General features: G+C 51.2%; 2 protein-coding genes across 2 annotated transcripts; one reads left to right on the top strand and one right to left on the bottom strand.

The window, feature by feature from the left end:
• The first annotated feature begins 366 nt into the window (after positions 1-366).
• On the top strand, positions 367-2846 carry S100a9 (S100 calcium binding protein A9). Its single transcript, XM_076862773.1, has 3 exons — positions 367-400; positions 670-830; positions 2635-2846. The coding sequence occupies exons 2-3, from the start codon at positions 681-683 to the stop codon at positions 2827-2829; spliced, it is 345 nt and encodes a 114-aa protein (XP_076718888.1). The 5' UTR covers positions 367-400; positions 670-680; the 3' UTR covers positions 2830-2846.
• Positions 2847-17205: 14359 nt separating this feature from the next.
• On the bottom strand, positions 17206-18025 carry LOC143405117 (protein S100-A12-like). Its single transcript, XM_076863470.1, has 2 exons — positions 17872-18025; positions 17206-17395 (listed from the first exon to the last, which is right to left on the bottom strand). The coding sequence occupies exons 1-2, from the start codon at positions 18007-18009 to the stop codon at positions 17255-17257; spliced, it is 279 nt and encodes a 92-aa protein (XP_076719585.1). The 5' UTR covers positions 18010-18025; the 3' UTR covers positions 17206-17254.
• Positions 18026-20380: the final 2355 nt, after the last annotated feature.

The raw sequence follows: 20380 nt of genomic DNA on the forward strand, positions 1-20380 counted from the left end.
AGCACAGGGGACTAAGGAGAGGGGAGGCAGAGGGGCTCGGCACCACGGTCCTCAGAGGACTTCTAGCTGTCACAGAGGTGGGATGTGAGAGGGGCCAGCGGAGTGGCAGGCCGCTGGCTTGCTCAGGGAGAGAAGGGGGTTGGGGTTGAGGGGACTGAACTCACCAGCCTCCTCCCAAACCAGTTCCAGGCCCAGGGCTGGCAATTTCACAAAAAGAAAAAAAAAAAAAAGGCAAAGGAACTGTGTGAACATTTCCTGTCCTGCCCAGCCCCCTTCCTGGAGGCTTACCAAACCGATGGCCTGTGAAGCAATCCTGCCCAGAGAGCGCTGGCCGGGAGCTGCCTATAAATGCCAAGCCTGCACCTCCCTGTCAGAGGCTCTGTGCGGATCCTGGGCTTTGGTGAGTGAGCTACTCACTGCGCACTGGCAGAAGCCTGCCTTCCAGTTCTTTCTCTTCTCCTCCCACCCAACCTTCTTCCAAACTGGAAGCCCTCCTTGGTCTGGCCCTGAATACTCTCTAGCATCCTTCACATTTCTTGGGTCTTCTGTGCCCAACTGCTTTTCCCCCTCCCTTCCTTCCTGCCCATGGCCAGAGGACAATCAAGGCAGCCTGGCAGCCTATTCTCTCTTCTAAATGTCCCAATTCCTGCTTCTCCATTATTCCGACAGAGTGCAAGAAGATGGCTCGCCAATTGTCACAGATGGAACGCAGCATAGAGACCGTGATCGACACCTTTCACCAGTACTCAGTAAGGTCAGGGGACCCAGACACCCTGAACCAGAAGGAATTCAAACAGCTGGCGCAGAAAGAGCTGCAAAACTTCCTCAAGGTAGGGCTTGGTCAAAGAGAGAGGAGCAGGTGCCGTCTGCAGCCATCAAGGAGAAAAGCTGTAGCCGGGAACTTGTCTGGAATCCCAGCGACTCAGGAGGCTGAGGCAGGAGGATCTCAGATTTGAGGCCAACCTAGGCAACTCAGCAAGACCCTGCCTCAAAATAAGAAATATAAAGGGCTGAGGTTTAAGACAGTGGTAGAGCACCCCTGGGCTCAACTCATCCCAAAAGAGAGAAAGGGAGAATGCTAGCTTCTTCCACCCAGAGGGACTAGAGGTGCTCAAAGCTGGGCAGCACTAAAAGAGTCGAGAAATTGTGTGGTTGGACATGTGCTGTGTGTGAAGCCCTGTGGTGGGAGACACACAACACATGAACAGATAAATCCAACCCCTCTAAGTGCCTGGGAGATGACAAATAGGGTGGTGGTCCGGGTTGGTGGGGCAGAGGGGATTAGGACAGGAAGAGCCTCTTTAGGTGACCCAGGAGCTGAGACCCGGGTGTTGGGAAGGGAAGCACCTACACTCAGCACTCTAAGACTGAGCTGGGAATGTGGGGTAGACCGAGGGGGCTTTTCCCATCCCACCGGTCCAGGGAAGAAAATTGAGAAATGAGGAGCCCGTGGAGAACCCAGGTACAGAGCACTTGTGGAATGCGTTTCCCTGTTCTGAAAACGATTTCCAGGAAAAAAGGAGGATTCATTCCCACACTCTTTTTGTTTCCTTTATAAATCTGGGGGAATTGGGGAAACGGAGGCCTAGACTCAGAAGGACGTAGAACACGTGGGTCCCAGGCCCAATCCTGTCCCCAGGGCCAGCCGTCCTGGGGTAAGTCCCCACCGCCCTCTGGTGCTTGTCCCTCCCTGGTAAGATGGAGAATTGCCACCATGGGATGTCTGAGGGACAGTGACAACTCCCTGCAGGTGAGGGTCTCAGGCTGCATGAGGTAGACAGGGCACCTAGAGGCTGTGTGGGCGACGTGCTCCTCTGTGGGACACCCCCATGCTCTCCATCCCCCTCCCCAGGGTCCCCTGCCAGAAGCAAAGGGGTAGGCTAAGAAGGGGACCTGGGACCTACAAGATGGGCCATCAGAGTCCAGGAGAAGGCTGAGCAGAGGGCCCCAGCCAGAGAATGGCAGAGCGGGCAGCTGGTTCTCTGTGGCTCTCCTGGACCTCGGCGCCTCGCCCCCCTCCTCCTGGCATGCTCTGTCTCACCCTGTGAGGTCAGCAGAGCCCCTCCACGGCTCTGCCCCGCCCAGCACCTCACAGCAGCTTGCTTCCCTAAGTGCCTCCCCCGACGTGAGGCTGATGAGCTTCACTAACTGGTGACTCCAGGGAAGGAGGGGAGGGGGACTGAGGGGAGTAAAGAGAACAGGACGAGTCGGGCCCAAGTCAGACCTGAATCTGCTTCTCCACCTCTGGGCTTCCAGGCCTGCTCAACCCCGGAACGGCTGAGCCTCTCTAAGACTCGAGTCTTCCTAGGAAGATGTGATTTCCACCTGTTCAAGTTGTTTAAAAGATCAAACGAGGGGATACGTCTAGACTTGCAAATTGTGGGACCTTCTTCTGTAAAATAGAGGGCCGGGGTCCTCACGTTGGAGGGCAGGTCTGGGGAACCAAATAGAAAGTGTTTAGCACACGCTTAGTGTCTGCCCCTCCGGGGGCACCCAGTCAATGGTCATCTTGGAGTGTCTTTAATGGGGGCCAACCTTCCCCGTTCATTTTCTATCTGGCCATTCACTGGGCTCCCGGGTCCCCCCACCCCTGGCCATACCCAGCCCTTACTGCCCTCTCTCCCACACCCACAGAGAGAGAATAAGGATGAGAAGGTCATAAATCACATCTTGGAGGACCTGGACACCAACCAGGACAAGCAGCTGAGCTTTGAAGAGTTCATCATGCTGATAGCAAAGCTGACCCACGCCTCCCACGAGGAGATGCACAAGAACGCCCCCAGTACGGAAGGTCACAGCCACGGGCCAGGCCTTGGGGGGCGCCGCTAATCGGGAGGCCACGCCACCCTGCTTCTGGCCAGCCAGGGCCACAGGGAATGATGTGTCCCAGTGCCTTGGCTGTGGCCGTAAGGTCAAGGGGAAATAAAGTCTTTCTCCATGCAAGGACTCCGCGTGCTGCTTCTGCCACCTTCCCAAGTTGTCTGAGGGATTAGGGGATCAGGAGGGGTGGACAGCCCACCCGTGTCCGCAGCTCCGCCCTCCATCGGGTCAGAACAAAATGAGAACCAGCAACATGTGGCTCTGTTCTGAACCTCTTGGGTCCACCTACCTGGCCATGTCCTCCTCCCTGACATCAGACCCTCCTGTTCAGGTCCCATCACCCTGTCCTGCCTGTCAGCACAGCCTGGTCCCCGCAGAAAGCAAAAGCGGGCTATCCCTGTCCCTCAATGTGCCACACACTCCCTTACCCGCTACCAGCCCCTCCTGGCCCATCACTGTCCATTTGGTCATCTCTCTCTACTAGAACTCTACCCCTCTGAAGTCTCCCAGAAATGGACCTAGACAATGCCACATCTGGGGGAAAACACTTGGGCGGTGGGAACAAGGACAAATGGGGATGATTATGTACCAACTCGTCTCTGGATCCAAGACAGCAGTTGGATTTCTCCTAATAGGACCTAGCATCCTAAATGTGGGGTTAGGGGGTGGGGTGCTCAGTGGGAGGGCGTGGGAGTTAGCCCATGCCTACCCCAGCCCCAGTAGGACGGCGGAGTGACAGGGCCCCCACCTGCCCAGCAGAAGACACGAGCGCCAGGCTGGGTTCTGCAGTAAAACCTTCAGAAGTACCAGGGAGAGCTTGAACTCTGAGTCCACAGATCATCTGGGGCCTGAAGATTCAGATTTTAAGCCTCCAGATCCGGCTGGTCTCCCTGCTGCAGTGGAGATTTCTCCAGCCCCTGGTTGGTGGCTGAGAGCTTGGGCCAGTGCAATTTACTCCTCTCTGCAAAACCTGCATCCTCCAGACCCAAGCGCCCACCTCAGAGACGTCCAAGTGACTCCTCTTTCATCTCCCTGACCTCTGCTCCTAAAATCCCAGGTCACAGCCAGCTGGTGTGGGCCTTGCAAAAACCACAGCCCAGTTCAGGGTTCCCTACATGAGATTCAGGATCAAGAGAGAGACACTGCATCTCAAAAACCACTCATAAGCCATTGAGATGCAGAAAATGCTCAGGAGGAAGAGTTGTAAATCCTGAGGGACATGCCCTGAGCCCAGGCCCTTGTAAAAGGACCAAAAATCTGCAAGCTCGGGGAAAACTGGCAAGAAATTATGTAACTCCACCCTGGCTCCACCCCACACGAGGGCTTGCTGCTGTCTCTCCCTCTGGAGAGAACCCACATCTTCCCTGAATCTGTATTCCTTGCTCTTCTTGAGATTGCCCCCTTCTCCCTTGACTATGTATTTTCTTTCCTAAATAAACATCTGTCTATGTCTTTGATGGCTCATGCTGAAATTCTTCTCCGTGGTGTATGCCAAGAGCCCTGCGGGTCCTGGTCAAGCTCCCCGTCTCTCTGGGAACTCCTAGAACACTGCTTCAGAGGCCCTTGCCGCAGGGAGAAGACACAGAATTGGGATTGGGGGAGCGGGAGAAGGACTAGCAGTCATCTATTCCTTTTTTTTTTTTTTTTTTTTAATAAATGAAGAGACACATACAGCAGAGACTAGTGCAAGGTCACACAGGAGCAGAGGGGATCAAACTAGTGCCAGGAGAAGCCCACCCGCTTCACTGCCTGAGTCTCCCCCTTCCTTCCCTGGAGCTGAGCAAGAAGAAGGCAGCCTCCCGCTGCGACCTACTGTCACCGAGTCCCCAGCTGCTGGTCGCATGCTCCTACTCTGAAGCCTCCAGGCCTCCACTGTGGGTGTGAGGACTTAAGAGCCCATGAATGTCTCCGGGCTGTGGGTTTGGGGAGCAGAGTTGGGAAGCCCTCACCGGCCTTCAGTGCCTGACTTGGAAACCGGACGTGCATCTTCTGACCGGCCACTGCCCCTCTGCACATCCAGGGAGGCCTCACCCCCTTTATCCTCTTCTGAACGCGGCTGGCACAGGGGAAAGAAGCAACCTGGGATAGGAAGCCTGAGCGCCAGCACTGGACTCGGGGCTCAGGGGAAGGCAGGCAGTGCCTCCCCCCACCACCCCTCTCTGCCCATGACTGACCACAATGTCCCCGAAATATATCTGTGACTCTGTCTGCAACACTAGACTGTGAACTCGGGAGTGGCAAAGTCCCTGTCTTTATCTTATTCTCACTCTATCCCCAGCACCCAGAGGGATGGATGGAGCATAGTAGGATCCCAACAAACACTGACTGTTTAAATGTCCTAAAATTTCTGAGGTGCTTGCTCTCTTCTCAGAGGAAGGTGGAGGGGAGAGGAGGAGGAGGAGGAAAGTGTGATTAAGCCATGAAAATGGAAGGCTTCTGGGTGAACATCTTAGACTCTGGAACCTGAAGGTTGGGGGTGCAGGCTTATGGGAACCAAGGGCCCCTCCCGCACTGTGTTGGCTCAAATCCGTTCTGCTTTTATGTCACTCACACACACACACACACACACACACACACACACACACACAGAGGAACTTTGGATTTGAAAAAAAGAGATTTGCTGTGGGGAAAAAAAATGGACACCCATTGCTTGAATGCAAGCTGTCCCAGCTCCACCCCTGAGTGGTTCTCCCCAAGGTGCCCACCAAGAGGTTGGACCAACGCTGCCTGAATTCCTCCAGGGAAGTGGGTCTTCCTCCTTTGGCTCTGACACCCAGAACACCCTTCATTACACATTGATCCTAGTTCCCCTCCTTCGAGGGAACAGAACTATTTGAGACACAGAATAAATCTATTCCCTTTTCATCCTTCCACCCATCCAGTTCCCCAAAACCCTCTCCATAAATGCGCCCAGTCTTTCTCCAGCCTCTTCACTTTCAGACTAGGAACATTCTTCCCCATCCTGGTGTCTCTAGCAACTTCCTTGGTATCCATCAGGTCTCAGCCAGCGTCTGACTTCGTGAAGCCCCCCACCACCTCCCTCCCTTCTCAAGACCAGAACTCTGATCCTTGTTTCTCTTCCCTCCTTTCTCTCTCTCTCTCTCCCTCTCTCCCTCTCCCTCCCCCTCCCCCTCCTCCTCCCCCTCCCTCTCTCTCTCTCTCTCTCTCTCTCTCTCTCTCTCTACCGCTCTCCCTTTTCCCACACCAGTACTGGAGAGTGAACTCAGGAGCACTCTACCCCTGAGCTAACCCCCAGCCCTTTTTATTTTTTTATTCTGAATCAGGATCTCTTGCTAAGTTGCTGAGGCTGGCCTCAAACTTGCCATCCTCCCATCTCTACTTCCCGAGTTTCTGGGATTACAGGCATGCGCCACCATGCCCAGCTTGACAGCTCTGCCACGGCATGTCCAATTATGACTTGGAATTCCTTGTCTGAAAGTTGATGTGAGCTCCTGAAACCAGGATGTGGTTGCCCCGCTCCCCGTCCCCGGATCTCAGCATAGTGCAGACTCGCACTGAGTGTCGTGGATGGGTCTAGGGCCCTAGGGAGTCGGAGGCAGATGTTGGAACAGACCTGGGTCCTTCACAGGGAGGACCCAGAGGTTGCCTGGCAGTTTGGAGGCTGACACAGCAGTTAGGTGCTGGCAATGCGTCCCCTTGCCCTCATCTCTCCACAAACTCGGTCTCGCTGCAGGGTTCTGTTTTAGACCCCAGGGAAGGTCTGACAGCAAGCCACTCTCTCAGGCCCCAGGGGATTTGATCAGAGCTGGTTAAGGTAGCTTAGCCCCTTCCTTCCCACTGGTCCCTTCCATTAAATAGATGACATGGTCCTGATGATCCAAGGGGAACAAAGCCTCTTCCCTCAGACACAGAGCAAGAGGGTCGCGGTAAAGATTTCCACTGCAGGGAGAGCTAGAGGCTGCCTCTCAGATGAGTGTGTTCTTTGGGGGTTTCCCCAGGATCGCAGTGTCTAAGGAACCAGAGATGACTGTCCCCCAGTTGCTAGAGGAGGGAGTTGCCTCCGATCTGGCTAGCGGTGGAACCTGAACTTCTGGATGTCTTTTTTGGGAAGAACGAGGAAGGCGCCGTGGTGACCTGAGCTGCTGGACTCTGCCCAGATTGGTAGCCTGCTCTGAATGCCCTCCAGGGTCTGGGCGGCATGGAATGGCTCTGCTCATTCGCTCCGCGGGTGTCCACTGGACCCTTGCTGTGTGCCGGGTACCACGTAAAGCTGCAAGAGGGGAACAAGATAAATAAGACTTGGCTCTGCCGTCCAGCAACTCCCAGACCTGCAGCGCAACAGGACAGGTCCTCACCTTATCCTAACAAGGAGGACAAACGGCAGGGGAGGTTGGAAGCTCCGTGGAGCTGAAGTAGGAACCATGCCCTGGGGGGGAGGGAATCAGAGACGCATTGGGGTGGGGGCTACAAATGTTCCAGAACAGACCAGAAGGTGCTTTAGCGGGAGGAGAGCAGGTGGGCAAAGGCCCGGAAGTGACAGGTGTGGGGTTGAACAGGAGTGAGGAGCACCAGGGGTGGAAGGGGAGAGGAGAGGGTCATGGCGGGGGGAGATCCTAGTGGACAGGGGACACCCACGATGGGCCAGGGACTCCCCGCTTGTTGGGGGCCTGATGCAATATTCTGGGTGGGTTCTGAACAGAGACCCCAGGGGCCCTTCTTAGAAAACGCAGATTTGTTCGGAATCTCAGACCATCCCAGGCTCCCTCAGGAAGAGCCCAACCTGCATCCCCTATTGGATAAATGAGATGCTATAATTTGATGCTGTTTGCCAAGAACTTGCCGGGAAGAGAGGCCGCTGCTTTCACCAGCCCCGTGAAGCAATCTTACACAACCCTGATGCAGGCCCCGCTCTGAAGTAAACTCCAGAATCCAACCTCAGAGCCCTGCCCCCTCCCAGCAGTTGCTTAAAATTTCTAGTTTAGAAAGCCCTGGGTCATGGGTGTTGACATTCCGGTCCCCACGGTGACAACAAGACTGAAACTGGTTGCTCAAGTCCTGTTGTACCTTGGGGCTCAGACCTGAACCAATTCCTCTATCCCAAGGTCAGCTCCTTGGCCAGGTTGGACCCCACCCATCTTTTAAGATCCCCCCCCCCAGTCCCAAGAGACAGGGAACTCGACGCCCAGCAGGGAGTCGCTGGCCTCCTACAGGTTTCCCGTCCACCATGACTTCCCCCATTTTTGCCCACATGCCCACAATTGTCGCAGGCAGACCTTACAGTGAGGGAGGGGATCGTTGACAAGACCTAAGATGAGAGACAAGAGGAGGGTGGCGCCCAGCTGGCCCAGCAAGAGTGCAGGATCCAGTCTGAGTCCTCGCCTTGCTCTCTCCTCTCCCCCAACTCTCGCCCCTTCCCTCCTGACTCGCCCCTCTCCTTCTCCCTCTACCTACTCCGTATTCCCTCAGAGCCCTTCCTCACTGCTGCCTTCCGCATCCCCCACCTCCAGTTCTCCGAGGTGAGATGCAGCCCTGTGTCACCGGGGTCCCTTCAGGGGGTGCCTTTGAGAAGGATCTAGGACTCACATCTAACAGGGATTGAGGCAGGTGAACTCTCAGGGAGAGAGAAAGAGACCCTCACTCGGTGGAGCCCGGGACCTAGGAGCGTGACCAGCCCTGCTTATCTGTCACATAAACAGAACCTCGGCACTGGCTTATACCAGACCAACCAGAACAAAGCATCACTCATTTCAATGCCCCCAGAGTCAAAGACCGACACAATATGCTTACATCTGATTTACGGCTCAATTGCTTAACCAAGAGGAAACATTCTGAACCCCAAATGTCAGATGATTGACACGAGACTTGATATTTTTCAAAAAAAGAAAAAAGCGCTTGCCTGGGAATTTGTACATTTCTTCCCAGGGATATCATATATACCGTCAGAGAGCTCAGCCCTGAGCACGTGGTGCTTCCGTTCTCCGAAACATGAGGGTCTTCCACATCTTGCCTTTGGGGAGTGTATACCTGCCCTGTAATAAGCCTTTGCTTGTGCCTTGCTTTCAATGCATCTTGGAATTCTTTTTGGTGGTATAAGTCAAGAACCTGCCTAGGCCAAATTGAGGTCCCACTGCCCCCTTGGAGGGACCTCCTCAGTCCCATGTCCAGTGACAGGATGATTCCTTAAAAAAAACCCACGGAGTTCAGTTTCCAAATCTCCTCTTAATGACAAAAGGAGAAAGTCACTAGAGGAGACCCCTTTATGTGTGTCATTTAACACAGACCAGGCAACTTGCTGTTGTACAAACATCTAGAGTGAGCTTCCACGAAGCTGGCGGGAACAGGTCCGTCACTCGGGGTGGCCTCTTGATGCAGTGCAGAGGCTCAGTAAACACGGGGTGTAGAAGGTGGTTGCCGTCAGATGCAGCGCACTGTTTTCACAGTAAACATTTTTTTCTCTGTTCTGATTAGTTATACATGACAACAGCATGCATTTTGACTACATAAATGAAGTATAACTTCCCATTCTTCTGGTTGTACATGATATAGGATTACACGGGTCATGTAATCCTATATGCACATAAGGTCATAATGTCCAGATCATTCTATTATCCTTTCTACTCCCATATCCCCTCCCTCCCTTCACTCCCCTCTGACTAATCCAAAGTAACTCTGTTCTTCCCTAGCCACCCCCATGGTGGATTAGCATCTGCAAATCAGAGAAAACGTTCAGCCTCCGGTTCTTTGGGATTGGCTTATTTCACTTAGCATGATAGCCTCTAGCTTCATCCATTTACCTGCAAATGCCATAATTTCATTCTTCTCTATGGCTGAGTAATATTCCATTTTATATAAATACCATATTTTCTTTATTCATTCATCTGTGGTAGGGTACCTAAGTCGGTTCCACAGTTTAGCTATTTGGGAACTGAGGCGCTATAAACATGGATGTGGTGCGTCACTGTAGTGTACTGATTTTAAGACCTTTGGGTATAAACCGAGGAGTGGGACAGCTAGGTCAAATGGTGGTTTCATCCTAAGTTTTCTAAGGAATCTCCATACTGCTTTCCCAAGTGGTTGCACCAATTTGCAGTCCCACCAGCCATGTATGAATGGACCTTTTCCCCACATCCTCGCCAACGCTTATTGTTGCCTGTATTCTGACTGGAGTGAGATGAAATCTTGGGGTGGTTTTGATTTGCATTTCTCTAATTGCTAGAGCTGTTGAACACTTTTTCATATATTTGTTGATTGACTGTATTTCTTCTTCTACGAAGTGTCTGTTCAGTTCCTTAGTCCATTTATTGATTGGGTTACTTGAGGTTTGTTTTTGGTTTTTTTTTTTTTTGGTATTGAGTTTTTTGAGGGTTTTTTTTTTTTTTTGGTATTGAGTTTTTTGAGGTTTTTTTTTTTGGTATTGAGTTTTTTGTATATTCTGGAGATTAAATACTGTATCTGAGGTACATGTGGTATAGATTTTATCCCATTGTGTAGGCTTTCTCTTCACACTAGTGGTTGTAAGTCATCATTTTTAAATTTCAGTAGGAGGAGCACACCACAAAATAACAATAAAAATTAGGGTATAGTAAATACATAAACTAGTCACATAGTCGTTTCTCATCTTTGTCAGTTTTGATGTACTGCACATACTTGTGTGTGCCATTCATTCTTTTAAACAACTGGCCAAGTTAGTTTACACCAGTGTCACCACAATCATGTGAGAAATGCTCTGCGCTGCATAGTACATCAATGTCACCACCAGATGATAGAAATTTTCAGCTCCATCGTAACCCTAAGAGGCTCTTGTCACATATACAGTCTGCCCCTGACCAAGACATCATTATGACCTTCCTTGAAGAGCTGGGGGTATCGAGTCCAGGGAAAAGGGGAAGGGAGGTCATGACCCCTGCCTTCAAACACTGCCAGGTCCTTGGGAGAGATGCCCACTCCGTGACACGGCCTGGAAACGCTTCATGCTGTGGCTCGTTGCTGCCAGCCCCTCCCATGCCCCCAGCACCACCATAAGCCTCTTCCTGGCATTCGGCGCCAGCCATTCCTTCCCTTGGCCAAGCACCGTGACTCCACTCAGGGAAACCACCGCTCCCCAGTGTTGCCTCACACTGCAAGTATTCACTGAGTATCCACCAAACGCAGGGCTCCCTTCCAGGTGCCGGTCAACCGTCATGGGAGGCCTGCTCTCTGGGGGTCTGCAGCTGGGGAGAGTGGAGCAAGAAACCGCCCGGGCCATTTCAGAAGGTGGTGGGTTCCGCAGAAAAACCCGAGGAAGATGTGATGGAGTGACTGCTGGGAGCGTAGGTGACCAGGCCAGGCCTTGCTAAGGAGGGAACAGGACGTGCTGCCTATGTCACAAGCGCAGGAAGTCAGGGTCCGTGCCCTCCAGATTTTTACAGTTTAACTGCTTCCATTCAGTGTGGAAGGCTTCTTGGGTCGGCCAAGTCAAAGTGATGTGAGTCCTAGCCAGTCTCACATCAGGGGCTGCTGGCGCTCTTTCTGGGGACCCCAGGCCCTTTGGCTGAGCTCCAAGGCCCCGGTACACAGGCAGGCTCGGTTCTGGCATGCCCGCAGCCTTCCAAAACGACTTCTCAAGGGTAAGGGTGGTACGCGCAGCACCCATAAGAATAGCCTCAGTGTCCTTTACCACACGACAATGCCGCAGCCCAGACGCTTCTATCAGACTAATCATCCCAGCAGGTCCCTGAGAGTGCAACAGGCAGGTCAGCCTCAAGTTGGAAGGACCCAAAACTCTCCTCTCCATAGAAGGGTGCCACGGGGATATGGGCAGGTGAACGCCCTGAACGGTGAGGCTTGATTTGGACCTTGGGGTATCCGTAGGAGAGACAGAACCAGAGAAGAGCCACCGAGCCTAGTGCCCACAGGAGAGGAGACGTGGGCAGGGCTGTGAACGGAGAGGAGCCAAGGCACGGAAGCCAGAGAGCACAGGGCACCGTGTGGTTTAGATGCGACTCCCAGAAGCCCACGGGTGAGACACGCCAGAGTTCAGAGGTGCAGTGTTGGGGTTGTGAAGTCTTGACCCCATCAGCACGTCAACCCCCGATGGGGTGGGGTGCGGCTGGAGACGGGGGACCCAGGGAGGGCATGCCTTTGGGGTAGGTATTGTGTTCCTGGTGAGCAGAGGTCTCTCTCCGCTTCCTGGTGCCATGTCCTGCCACGTTCTTCAGCCATGATGGTTTGCCTCACCTCAGGCCCCAAAGAATGGAGCTGACCGTCTCTGGACAGAGACCTCTGAAACTACAAGCCCCCCAATAAACTTTTCCTCCTTTAATTGTTCTTGCCAGATGTTCGCTTACTGAAACAGGACAGCGAGAGCAAAACCCGGGAAGTCCGAAAGTTCATGGGAAAACTGGAGCATGCTCTGGAGGGGCTGGACAAAGAGCTTCAGCCGGCGGACAGAGGTTGATAGTGGACACGGGAGGACAGGTCCGGTCTCTGTGGCTCTGTGATCCTAACAGTGTTTGTGTCTGTTTGCTTGTTTAATGACACCTGCTGAAGTCACGGAGTCTAGTCTTTGTTTTCATGATGGCACCAGCGGCCACTAGTTCAATCACTTTACAGAGAACTGCACAGCCACCAGCCCAAGCCACAAGCGAACCATCTCGAGTGATTGCAACTCGAAGCTGTTTTCACCCTTGCATGCCTCTGACAGATGGATTCTTGACCAGATTTATCAGTTCATAAATTCTTCCTATGATTTCAGCTCAGTTTGTGGCTCAGCTGGTTGTTGTAGGGGGAAAGAATCATAGTGAATGTTCTCGATACAGCAAATACACTGGGTTTTGTTCTTCTTGATGTGGTTGTTGGTTTTACTATGATTTATATCCAGAATGATCAGAAATACGTGTGAGTGCATTAAATGACACAGCAGCTTGATCTAGTTCAAAGGCTTTTAAAGAAAGATATTGTAGGGTGGGGTTGTGGCTCTGCGGTAGAGCGTGCGCCCAGCCCATGTGAGGCCCTGGGTTCGATCCTCAGCACCACATAAAAATAAGTAAAATAAAGGTATTGTGTCCAACTACAACTAAAAACTAAATATTTGAAAAAAAAAAAAAAAAAAAAAAACAAGAAAGCTATGGTATAGTCACCCCGGGTTACTTGACGACCCAAGCTGCCTCTAAATTTAACGTTAATCTTTGCTTCAGTTTAAAATAATCTCTACCTATTGATACATTGCAGAGAATAGGTGAGCTGCAATTATCTCTTGGATAAACTGTCTTATTGTTTGTGTTCGTCACCTTAGCATCACTGTGATCACAATGTCTGACAAGAACAAAGAACAGTTTAGAGGAGGGAAGGTTCAGTTTGGCTCACAGGTTCAGAGGGTCCGTGCACGGTCAGCTGGCGGCATTGCTCTGGGCCCGAGGTGAGGCTGAACATCATGGTAGGGGGATGTATGGAGAAGCACCGCTCAGCTCATGGCAGAAGGAAGCAAACAAGGGGGAGAGAAGGAAAGGCCACCAGGAAGATGCGCCTCTCAGGGCATGTCCCGGTGACTCACCTCGTCCAGCCTCGCCCCACCTGCCTCTAGTCACCACCCAGGCCATTCAAACTGGGATGGACTGATGGGTCGCGGCTCTCACAGTCCGCTCATCTCACCTCCGAGCATTGCTGCATTAACCCAGGAGCTTCGGGGAGACACCTCATATGCAAATCCTAACTCCCTTCCTGCTAATTTCTCTTAAGTACTTCCCGGCGTCAGGGGCCAAGTGGCTGACAGATGCTTGGAGACTAGCTAAGCCTCCCACCCACTCTGGGAGAAAGCTCCCATTGTTAGCCCCACGTTATTGAGGAGGAAGCTAAAGTTGAAAGATTTAAAGTTCTTTGTTCAAAGTTTCACAATTTGAGGCCAAACGAGGAGCAGAACCAAGAAACAGAATTCAGCCCTCACCCCCTGGACTGCTCACTTGAGTGCACCCTGGGGATGTCATCCTTGGTACCCTCACGTGAAGTGCCGCTGCCCTTCTGGACCTACTCAAAATCCCCCTCCATCCAGTTGTAATCTCTCCGGACGTTAAAAGTAGGTGACAACTTAGTGTTCACCTAGTCTGAAACGCCTCAAAAATGAAATTCTAAAACTCCTTTGAACCCCTCAAAGTGAGGGAAACAGAGCCCACCGGTGGGGATGGAAGCTTCCGGGCTTTGACAATCCCAGGACCCTCCTCTCTGGGTTCCAACCCTTCCTCCTCTGCCAATCCTCCTTCACCGACTTCGGCCTCCTGCCCTGCCCCGTCCTCACACACTTTCAACACTCCCTGCTTCCTCTCTGCTCCGCTCAGACGCGACCGCAGGGCAGGGGGCTCCTCCGTGGGGAGCAGGATTGCTGGGCTGCAGAGTGGGCCCAGAGCTGAATCCCAGCATCCTGCACATCATTTCCATGTGGCTTCTCACCAAACAAGCCAGAGGCCAAGCCGTGTCCCCACAATGGGCAGCGCCCCTCTTGGACTTCCCCACATCTGCCCCACGGGTAGAGCTTCCCTTAGATCTCCCTCAGATCCTGCCCTTCCGAGCTGTGCCTGCTGCTGAAAGAGAGGCTGGCAGCCACTGAAGGGTCTGCCAGAGCCCAGGGCTCTGCCCTGGAGGCTTCTTCCTTGGGGACCTTGACATTCTGATAAATCCATCTGATTCCAAAGGGCAGGGCTTGCTCCTGATTCCAAGCTCCCCATCCATCCCAGCGGAGCATCAGCATTAGCTGGAGGGGGGCAGGAATGGAGGACAGGGAGGTTCCATTGACTCCTGATGACCAGACTGAATTCCCCTTCTCTCCAGGGAACACTGACCCACCTGGCCCTTTCAGAGGTCATTCCTGCACCCCGGGGTCATGCTCTCCGTTCTCCTCTGGAACCATTTGTGGAAAACCAGCCGCCAGTTGTGGTGGTGCACTCCTGAAATCCCAGCAGCTGGGGAGGCTGAGGGAGGAGGATCACAATTCAAAGCCAGCCTCAGGAACTTAGTGAGGTCCTAAGCAACTTAGCTAAACTCTGTCTCAAAATAAAAAATAAAAGGCCTAAGGATGTGGCACAGGGGTTAAGTGGGTTCAAACCCTGGTATAAACAAAATTTAGGGCTGGGCTGGGGCTCAGTGGTAGAGCGCACGCCTAGCATGCATGAGGCACTGGGTTCGATCCTCAGCACCACATAAAAATAAAATATTGTGTCCACCTATAACTAAAAAATAATATTAAAAAATATTTTTTAAAAAAAGAAAGAAAATTTAAAGAGAAAAACCAAACCAATAGCCTTATTGATGTCCACACATTTATTCATTGAAGAAATACTTATCCGACACTGTGTTAGTCCGTTTGTACCGCTGCAACAAAATGCCACAGGTTGGGGAACTTATAAAATAGAATTTTATTTCTCCCATTTGGGGACGCTTCACAGCCCAAGACCGGGACTTTGATAGATTCCATGTCTGGCGAGGGCTGCTTTCTGCTTCCGAGATGAGGCCCTGTAGCTGCCTCCTCCGTAGGGGATGAATGCTGAGTCTCAGGTGGAGAAAGGGACACACCCCAGTAAGCCTTTCCAATAAGGCACCGAACCTCTCTGTGAGGGTGGAGCTTTCATGGTATTTGGCCTCCTAAAGCCACCACCGCTCCATACTGCTACGTTGGGGATTCGGTTTCACCATGAATTTTGGAAGGACCCAAACATTCCACCCACTGCAAGCACCCCCACTGCCAGGTTCTGGGCGCCTGCTCTCAAACGACCCGGTCCACTGGGGTATGGGCATTAAGCAAAATCACATCAATGCCTGTGCCTCTCTGTGGCTCACAGACAAGAGAAAGACACCAAAGGAGACTGCACCCGTCTCGGGTGGTGTTGAGCCGAGAACTTGGCCCGGACCATCAAGGGTCTACACAGAGAAGCCTTCCTGCCCGTTACTCTAGGTCGGACAGAGCATCGTGTTCTACTCCCTGGTCCCTACTTTTGTTCTTCCCATCTCCTGTCCCTTCTGAGAGAACCAGAGAAATTGTTCTTTACAACCCCATGCTCAGAAACATGCAAGTGCCGGATTATTTTCCCTGTTTTCAAAGTTCTACCCCAAATATCCTCACCAAGTGTCCGTTCTTTCAGGAAGCCCAACAGCCTCATCTCCCGAGCCGGGCCACCTTCCTGTTCTCCCACAATGTCCCGTGCTAACTTCTGCTAAAACACGCATGACGTGACATGGAAACTTCTGCTGACTCCCACTTTTCCTCTCCAGAATTGAGCACCTGAAGGCAATGCTTGGTCTTTCATTTCTATATCCCCAACACCCAGCTCAATGTCAGAGAGAAAAAAAAAAAAAACACCTTTGGAGTAAACTGTGACCTCTCACTTTCCACCTTCAAATGTCTTCAGCATCTGACTACTCCTTGTCACCAGCCTCCTGGCCCAGTCCGGCTTCTGACGAATGACCTTGGGCTGCAATATCCAATATGGTGGCCATGAACTGTACGTGGCTATTGAGCCCTTAAAATGTAGCTGTACGGGGGTGCTGGGGTTGTGGCTCAGCAACAGAAGTTCACCTAGCACGTGCGAGGCCCTGGGTTGGATCCTCAGCACCACATAAAAATAAATCAATAAAATAAAGGTATTGGGTCCAACTACAACTAAAAAAAATAAATTTAAAAAAATGTAACTGTAGCTATGAGATATACTGAAAGTATAAAATACACCTTGGATTTCAAAGGCTTTAAACAAAAGGTAAGAATGTAAAATATCTAAATAGGAATTTTTATTTCCTTGATGTGATGTAGTCCTCTCTCCTGCAGACCGTATCCCACCTACCCCACTCCCCATCTCGGTTGTTGTGTGCCTGGTACACTGGATTTTGTGCCCTTCTTTGAGCCTATGCCCACCTCAGGACCTTGATCTTTCCCTGTCAGGAACTCCCGGATGCCAGATAGCTGCAAGCCACTCTCCTTCATTTCTTTCCGACTTCTACTCCGATGCATACCCAAAACATTCCATCTAAACTAACATCCCATTCTTTTTCCTTCTACCCGGGCCCAAATTCCCTGCTTTAGTTTTATTCACATCGCTTATTATCACCTACCAATGTTACCATAATATTTATATATGTCATATATATATATCATGTGTTTGACTATTCGTTTACTTCCCAATGGAATATAAACTCTGAGGGGACAAGGACTTCGTTATTTTTGGTCTCTGGCTGTCATAATTATTCAATGAATATTTTTCTAAACAAGCAGTGGACTTTCAGTAAATATTGGGTAGACAAATGGAGCCAGGGGTTTGCTGTCAGAATAGCAAGGTGCCGTATAACTAAGTGGAGGGGCCATGCGCGGAGAAGATAAAAAGTGGACAGATGCCGTTGAGAATCTTTCATGAGTACATTTATTAATTCTCCCTCCCCTCAGGCAAAGCAGGGCTGTGGTGAGGGGAAAAGCACCCTCCCCAGGACATGGCTGGGGAGAAGGCTCTCAGAGAGGTTGCTACTCTCGGTGGAGGTTCTTGTGGGTCGTCTCCAGCACAGAGGCCAGCAGTAACAGGAATTCCCTAAAGTCGACCTCTCCGTCTTGGTTATCATCCAGATCCTGGAATATTCTGTCAATGGTAGCTTGGTCTTGGGTATTCTAGGAGAGAGAACAGAGACCCTGAGTTCAGACCCTCGGTATCAAACTCCCCCGCCGACCCTTCTTGGACCACTCCGCCCTCGGGACTCAGTTTAGTGACGTCTAGGACATGAAGTCATTGAGGCGGGCACTGGGGAATCCAACATGACAAGACATTCCAGGATGAGCCACCCCAGACTCAGGCAAAGCCTGACCTGGAAGTGTTCTGCAGGGCATCTAACCCAGGCCTCCCCTCCCCCGCATCTTTGCCCTTGAGGACACAAATCCCAGAGTGAGAAACTGAGTAAAGCCCAAAAGGAGAGAGAGCGTGAGAGAGGGCAGCAGAGGCCCCACCCCACAGCAGGGGGAGAAGGTCCTTGGGAGCTCAAACTGGGGCTGACCCGACCCCAGTCCTTGTCCCGCCATCCTCTCCCGGAACTCGCCACTCCCTCGGTGCAGCGGGAGGACAAGTTGGGGACGAGATGGGCAGCACCTACCTTGATGGTGTTTGCAAGGTCCCTGGTTATCAGCTTCTTCAGCTCACTCTTGGAGAGGGTGTCAAAATCCCCCACACGAGCTGAGTGCTGGTGGAAGATGTTGATGATCCCCTCCAAGTGCTCTTCCAGAGTGGGCATCTTCCCAACCTCAGGTTCACCTTCTAGAAGACAAAAGAGGTCTAGCTTCACTTCCTCCCCACAACCTTACCATCCACTCTCCCCTCTTTCTGCATCCAGGGTGCAGAAAAACCATGACAGACATCCTCCAGATCCACTTGGGTTCTCTCTGCACCAAGTTTGAATCATGGTGAATTTTTGATTTGTGGATAGGATGAAAGAGAGAAGGAGACACTGTCTAAAGTCTGACAGCATCAACCCCAGTCGCCGGTGGTGTCACACACCCCCTCATCCACCGGGCAAGTCCATTTAGAGGTTATTGCCCACTTAAGCTCACTGCGAAGGGTTCTATAGCTGACATTGCTCTTTGCTTTCCCCAGATGACAATACTTTGGCCATACAACGTCTACAGACACCCCAGCCCTGGTAAGCCATGCCTGAGGCTGGATCCACCTAGCACAGCAAGAGCTTGAATTCAAAATGTAGGATCAGCCCAGAAGTGCCCAGGCAAGCGGAGGCCTCTGACACCTGTGATTGCAAAGTGACCGCCTGCGATCACAATCCTGTGGGACACCTAAGGAGCCAGCCAAGGAGAGGACACTTACCCCTTCAATGCACAAAAGTGTGGAGCAGTAGCGGAAAGCCAGCACTGGTGAAGAGCATGAGCCCAGGAGGCTTTTATAATGCAGTCTAAACTTCACCTTCAACCTTGGGTCAAGAAATCTCTCTGATTCATCTTGAAGCAATTGCTGGAAGATACTCTGTTGCTCAACAGAAGCTTTGGGCTTGTGGTTTTGAGTGCAACCTGAGCAGCTCAGATTCCACCCACCCACCCTGAACTTCACATTCCTCCTCAGCTCAAAGCAAAGCCCCGGCACTGGCCACCCACCAACACCCAGGGGCCTTGCACATTTCCCAGCCCTGGGCCAGCGCCCAGCCTTCAAGTTCAGCTTCACACCCTACTTCCTAAAAACGAAAAAATTTTAAAAAAGGCTAAGAGCAAACTAGGGAAGGAGAAGGAGAGGTATTTGTTGACAATCTATTACAACAAAAACAATAATGACAATCAAAACAATTGAAGTAAACACGTAATCCTGGAAGGGGAAAGAGAGATTAGTTTAAGCTAAGGAAATCTGAATAAATGGAATTTTACTAATATCCATAGTGATGCATTCATATTAACAAATAGAACACACCAATGTAAAATATTAATGACAGAGGAAGCTGTATGCCAGGACGTGGAAACTGTCTGTACCATCTTCCCAATTTTTCTATAAACCTAAGACTATTCTAAACGAGTCTCTGTTTGCCAAGAAGTGAAGAGGCATTGGGAACTCGACACACCTTCAAAGCAGCCCTATTTCTCAGATGAAGAAATTCCCTAAAATGAGAATAGTTTTATTATTATAAAAAAACAATACCTGCTCATTCTTTTAAATATATACATATATGATTTTTGGTAGATGCAGAGAATCTTATATCAGACCTTTGTCTTTATTTCCAATTTTTTCCCTAATACAGTCAGTTCTCAGTTTTCTTTTTAAAAATTCTTTCCTCAAGGCAGCCCAAGCTCCCAAAATCACTGTGGGAAGGCCCTGGGCCGGGCTCAGGAGTGGAGTAACAGCAGTCAGCTGGACAGTGTGGCCGCCTCCCTTTCCCCTCCAGAAAGCTCCTCTCACCCCACCTGGGCACCAGCCTCTTGTTTGGTGCCCAGCCAAGGAAGCGGTAGGGGATCAAGGGTGTTGTCACAGAAAAAGCACCGCGCAAAGTTCCTGGCTGTCGGGGCTGGCCCTGTCTTCCCCACCCAACAGGAAATCCTTGGGGTCTGGGCTGTGCAGGAAGACTGGCGCTCAGGGAAGCCAAGGGACCAAAGTTTGTGAAACTGCTGGGTACCGTGCCACAAGGCAGGACATGAGTCATTAGACCGAATCAAAACCCATAGAATGCACAGCTGCTGGGTTGAACCCTAGGGTAAGCCATGGGCTTTAATGGCAATAAGGATCAATATTAACCCATCAATTAGCACGCCAACACCCTAATGCCAGGTGTCAATAGGGAAACTCAGAGAGAGACAGCCCGAGGACATATGGGAACCCTCGGCACTCTCTGTTCAGGTCTTCTGCAAACCCGAAACTTACCCCACCACCACCAAATAGTTCATCAATTTTAGAAAGTGTCGCCACACCTAAAATTACTGTGTACAAAAAGTAGTGGAATACAACACAAGATTCAAACTTTTTAAACAGTCAAGCCCACTTTCACCACTCCCTCTCTTAAATCAATCAGATTGCTGTGAAAAATGGTAGAAAACTTAAAACATTTGAAAAAAAATTAACAGGTAATTAATTCTAATTTTTGCAATTTCAACTAGAAATGAATAGGTACTCTAAAG

Source organism: Callospermophilus lateralis, chromosome 7 (assembly GCF_048772815.1).
Source record: "Callospermophilus lateralis isolate mCalLat2 chromosome 7, mCalLat2.hap1, whole genome shotgun sequence".
Classification (NCBI taxonomy): domain Eukaryota; kingdom Metazoa; phylum Chordata; class Mammalia; order Rodentia; family Sciuridae; genus Callospermophilus; species Callospermophilus lateralis.

What these genes read in the sequence shown, in the direction of transcription:
- S100a9 (XM_076862773.1), top strand. Translation starts at nt 681, where the DNA reads ATGGCTCGCCAATTGTCACAGATGGAACGCAGCATAGAGACCGTGATC. An exon ending in AGCTGCAAAACTTCCTCAAG is followed by an intron (nt 831 to 2,634) that starts GTAGGGCTTGGT and finishes CCACACCCACAG; the next exon opens with AGAGAGAATAAGGATGAGAA.
- LOC143405117 (XM_076863470.1), bottom strand. Translation starts at nt 18,009, where the DNA reads ATGCCCACTCTGGAAGAGCACTTGGAGGGGATCATCAACATCTTCCAC. An exon ending in ACCTTGCAAACACCATCAAG is followed by an intron (nt 17,396 to 17,871) that starts GTAGGTGCTGCC and finishes TCTCTCTCCTAG; the next exon opens with AATACCCAAGACCAAGCTAC.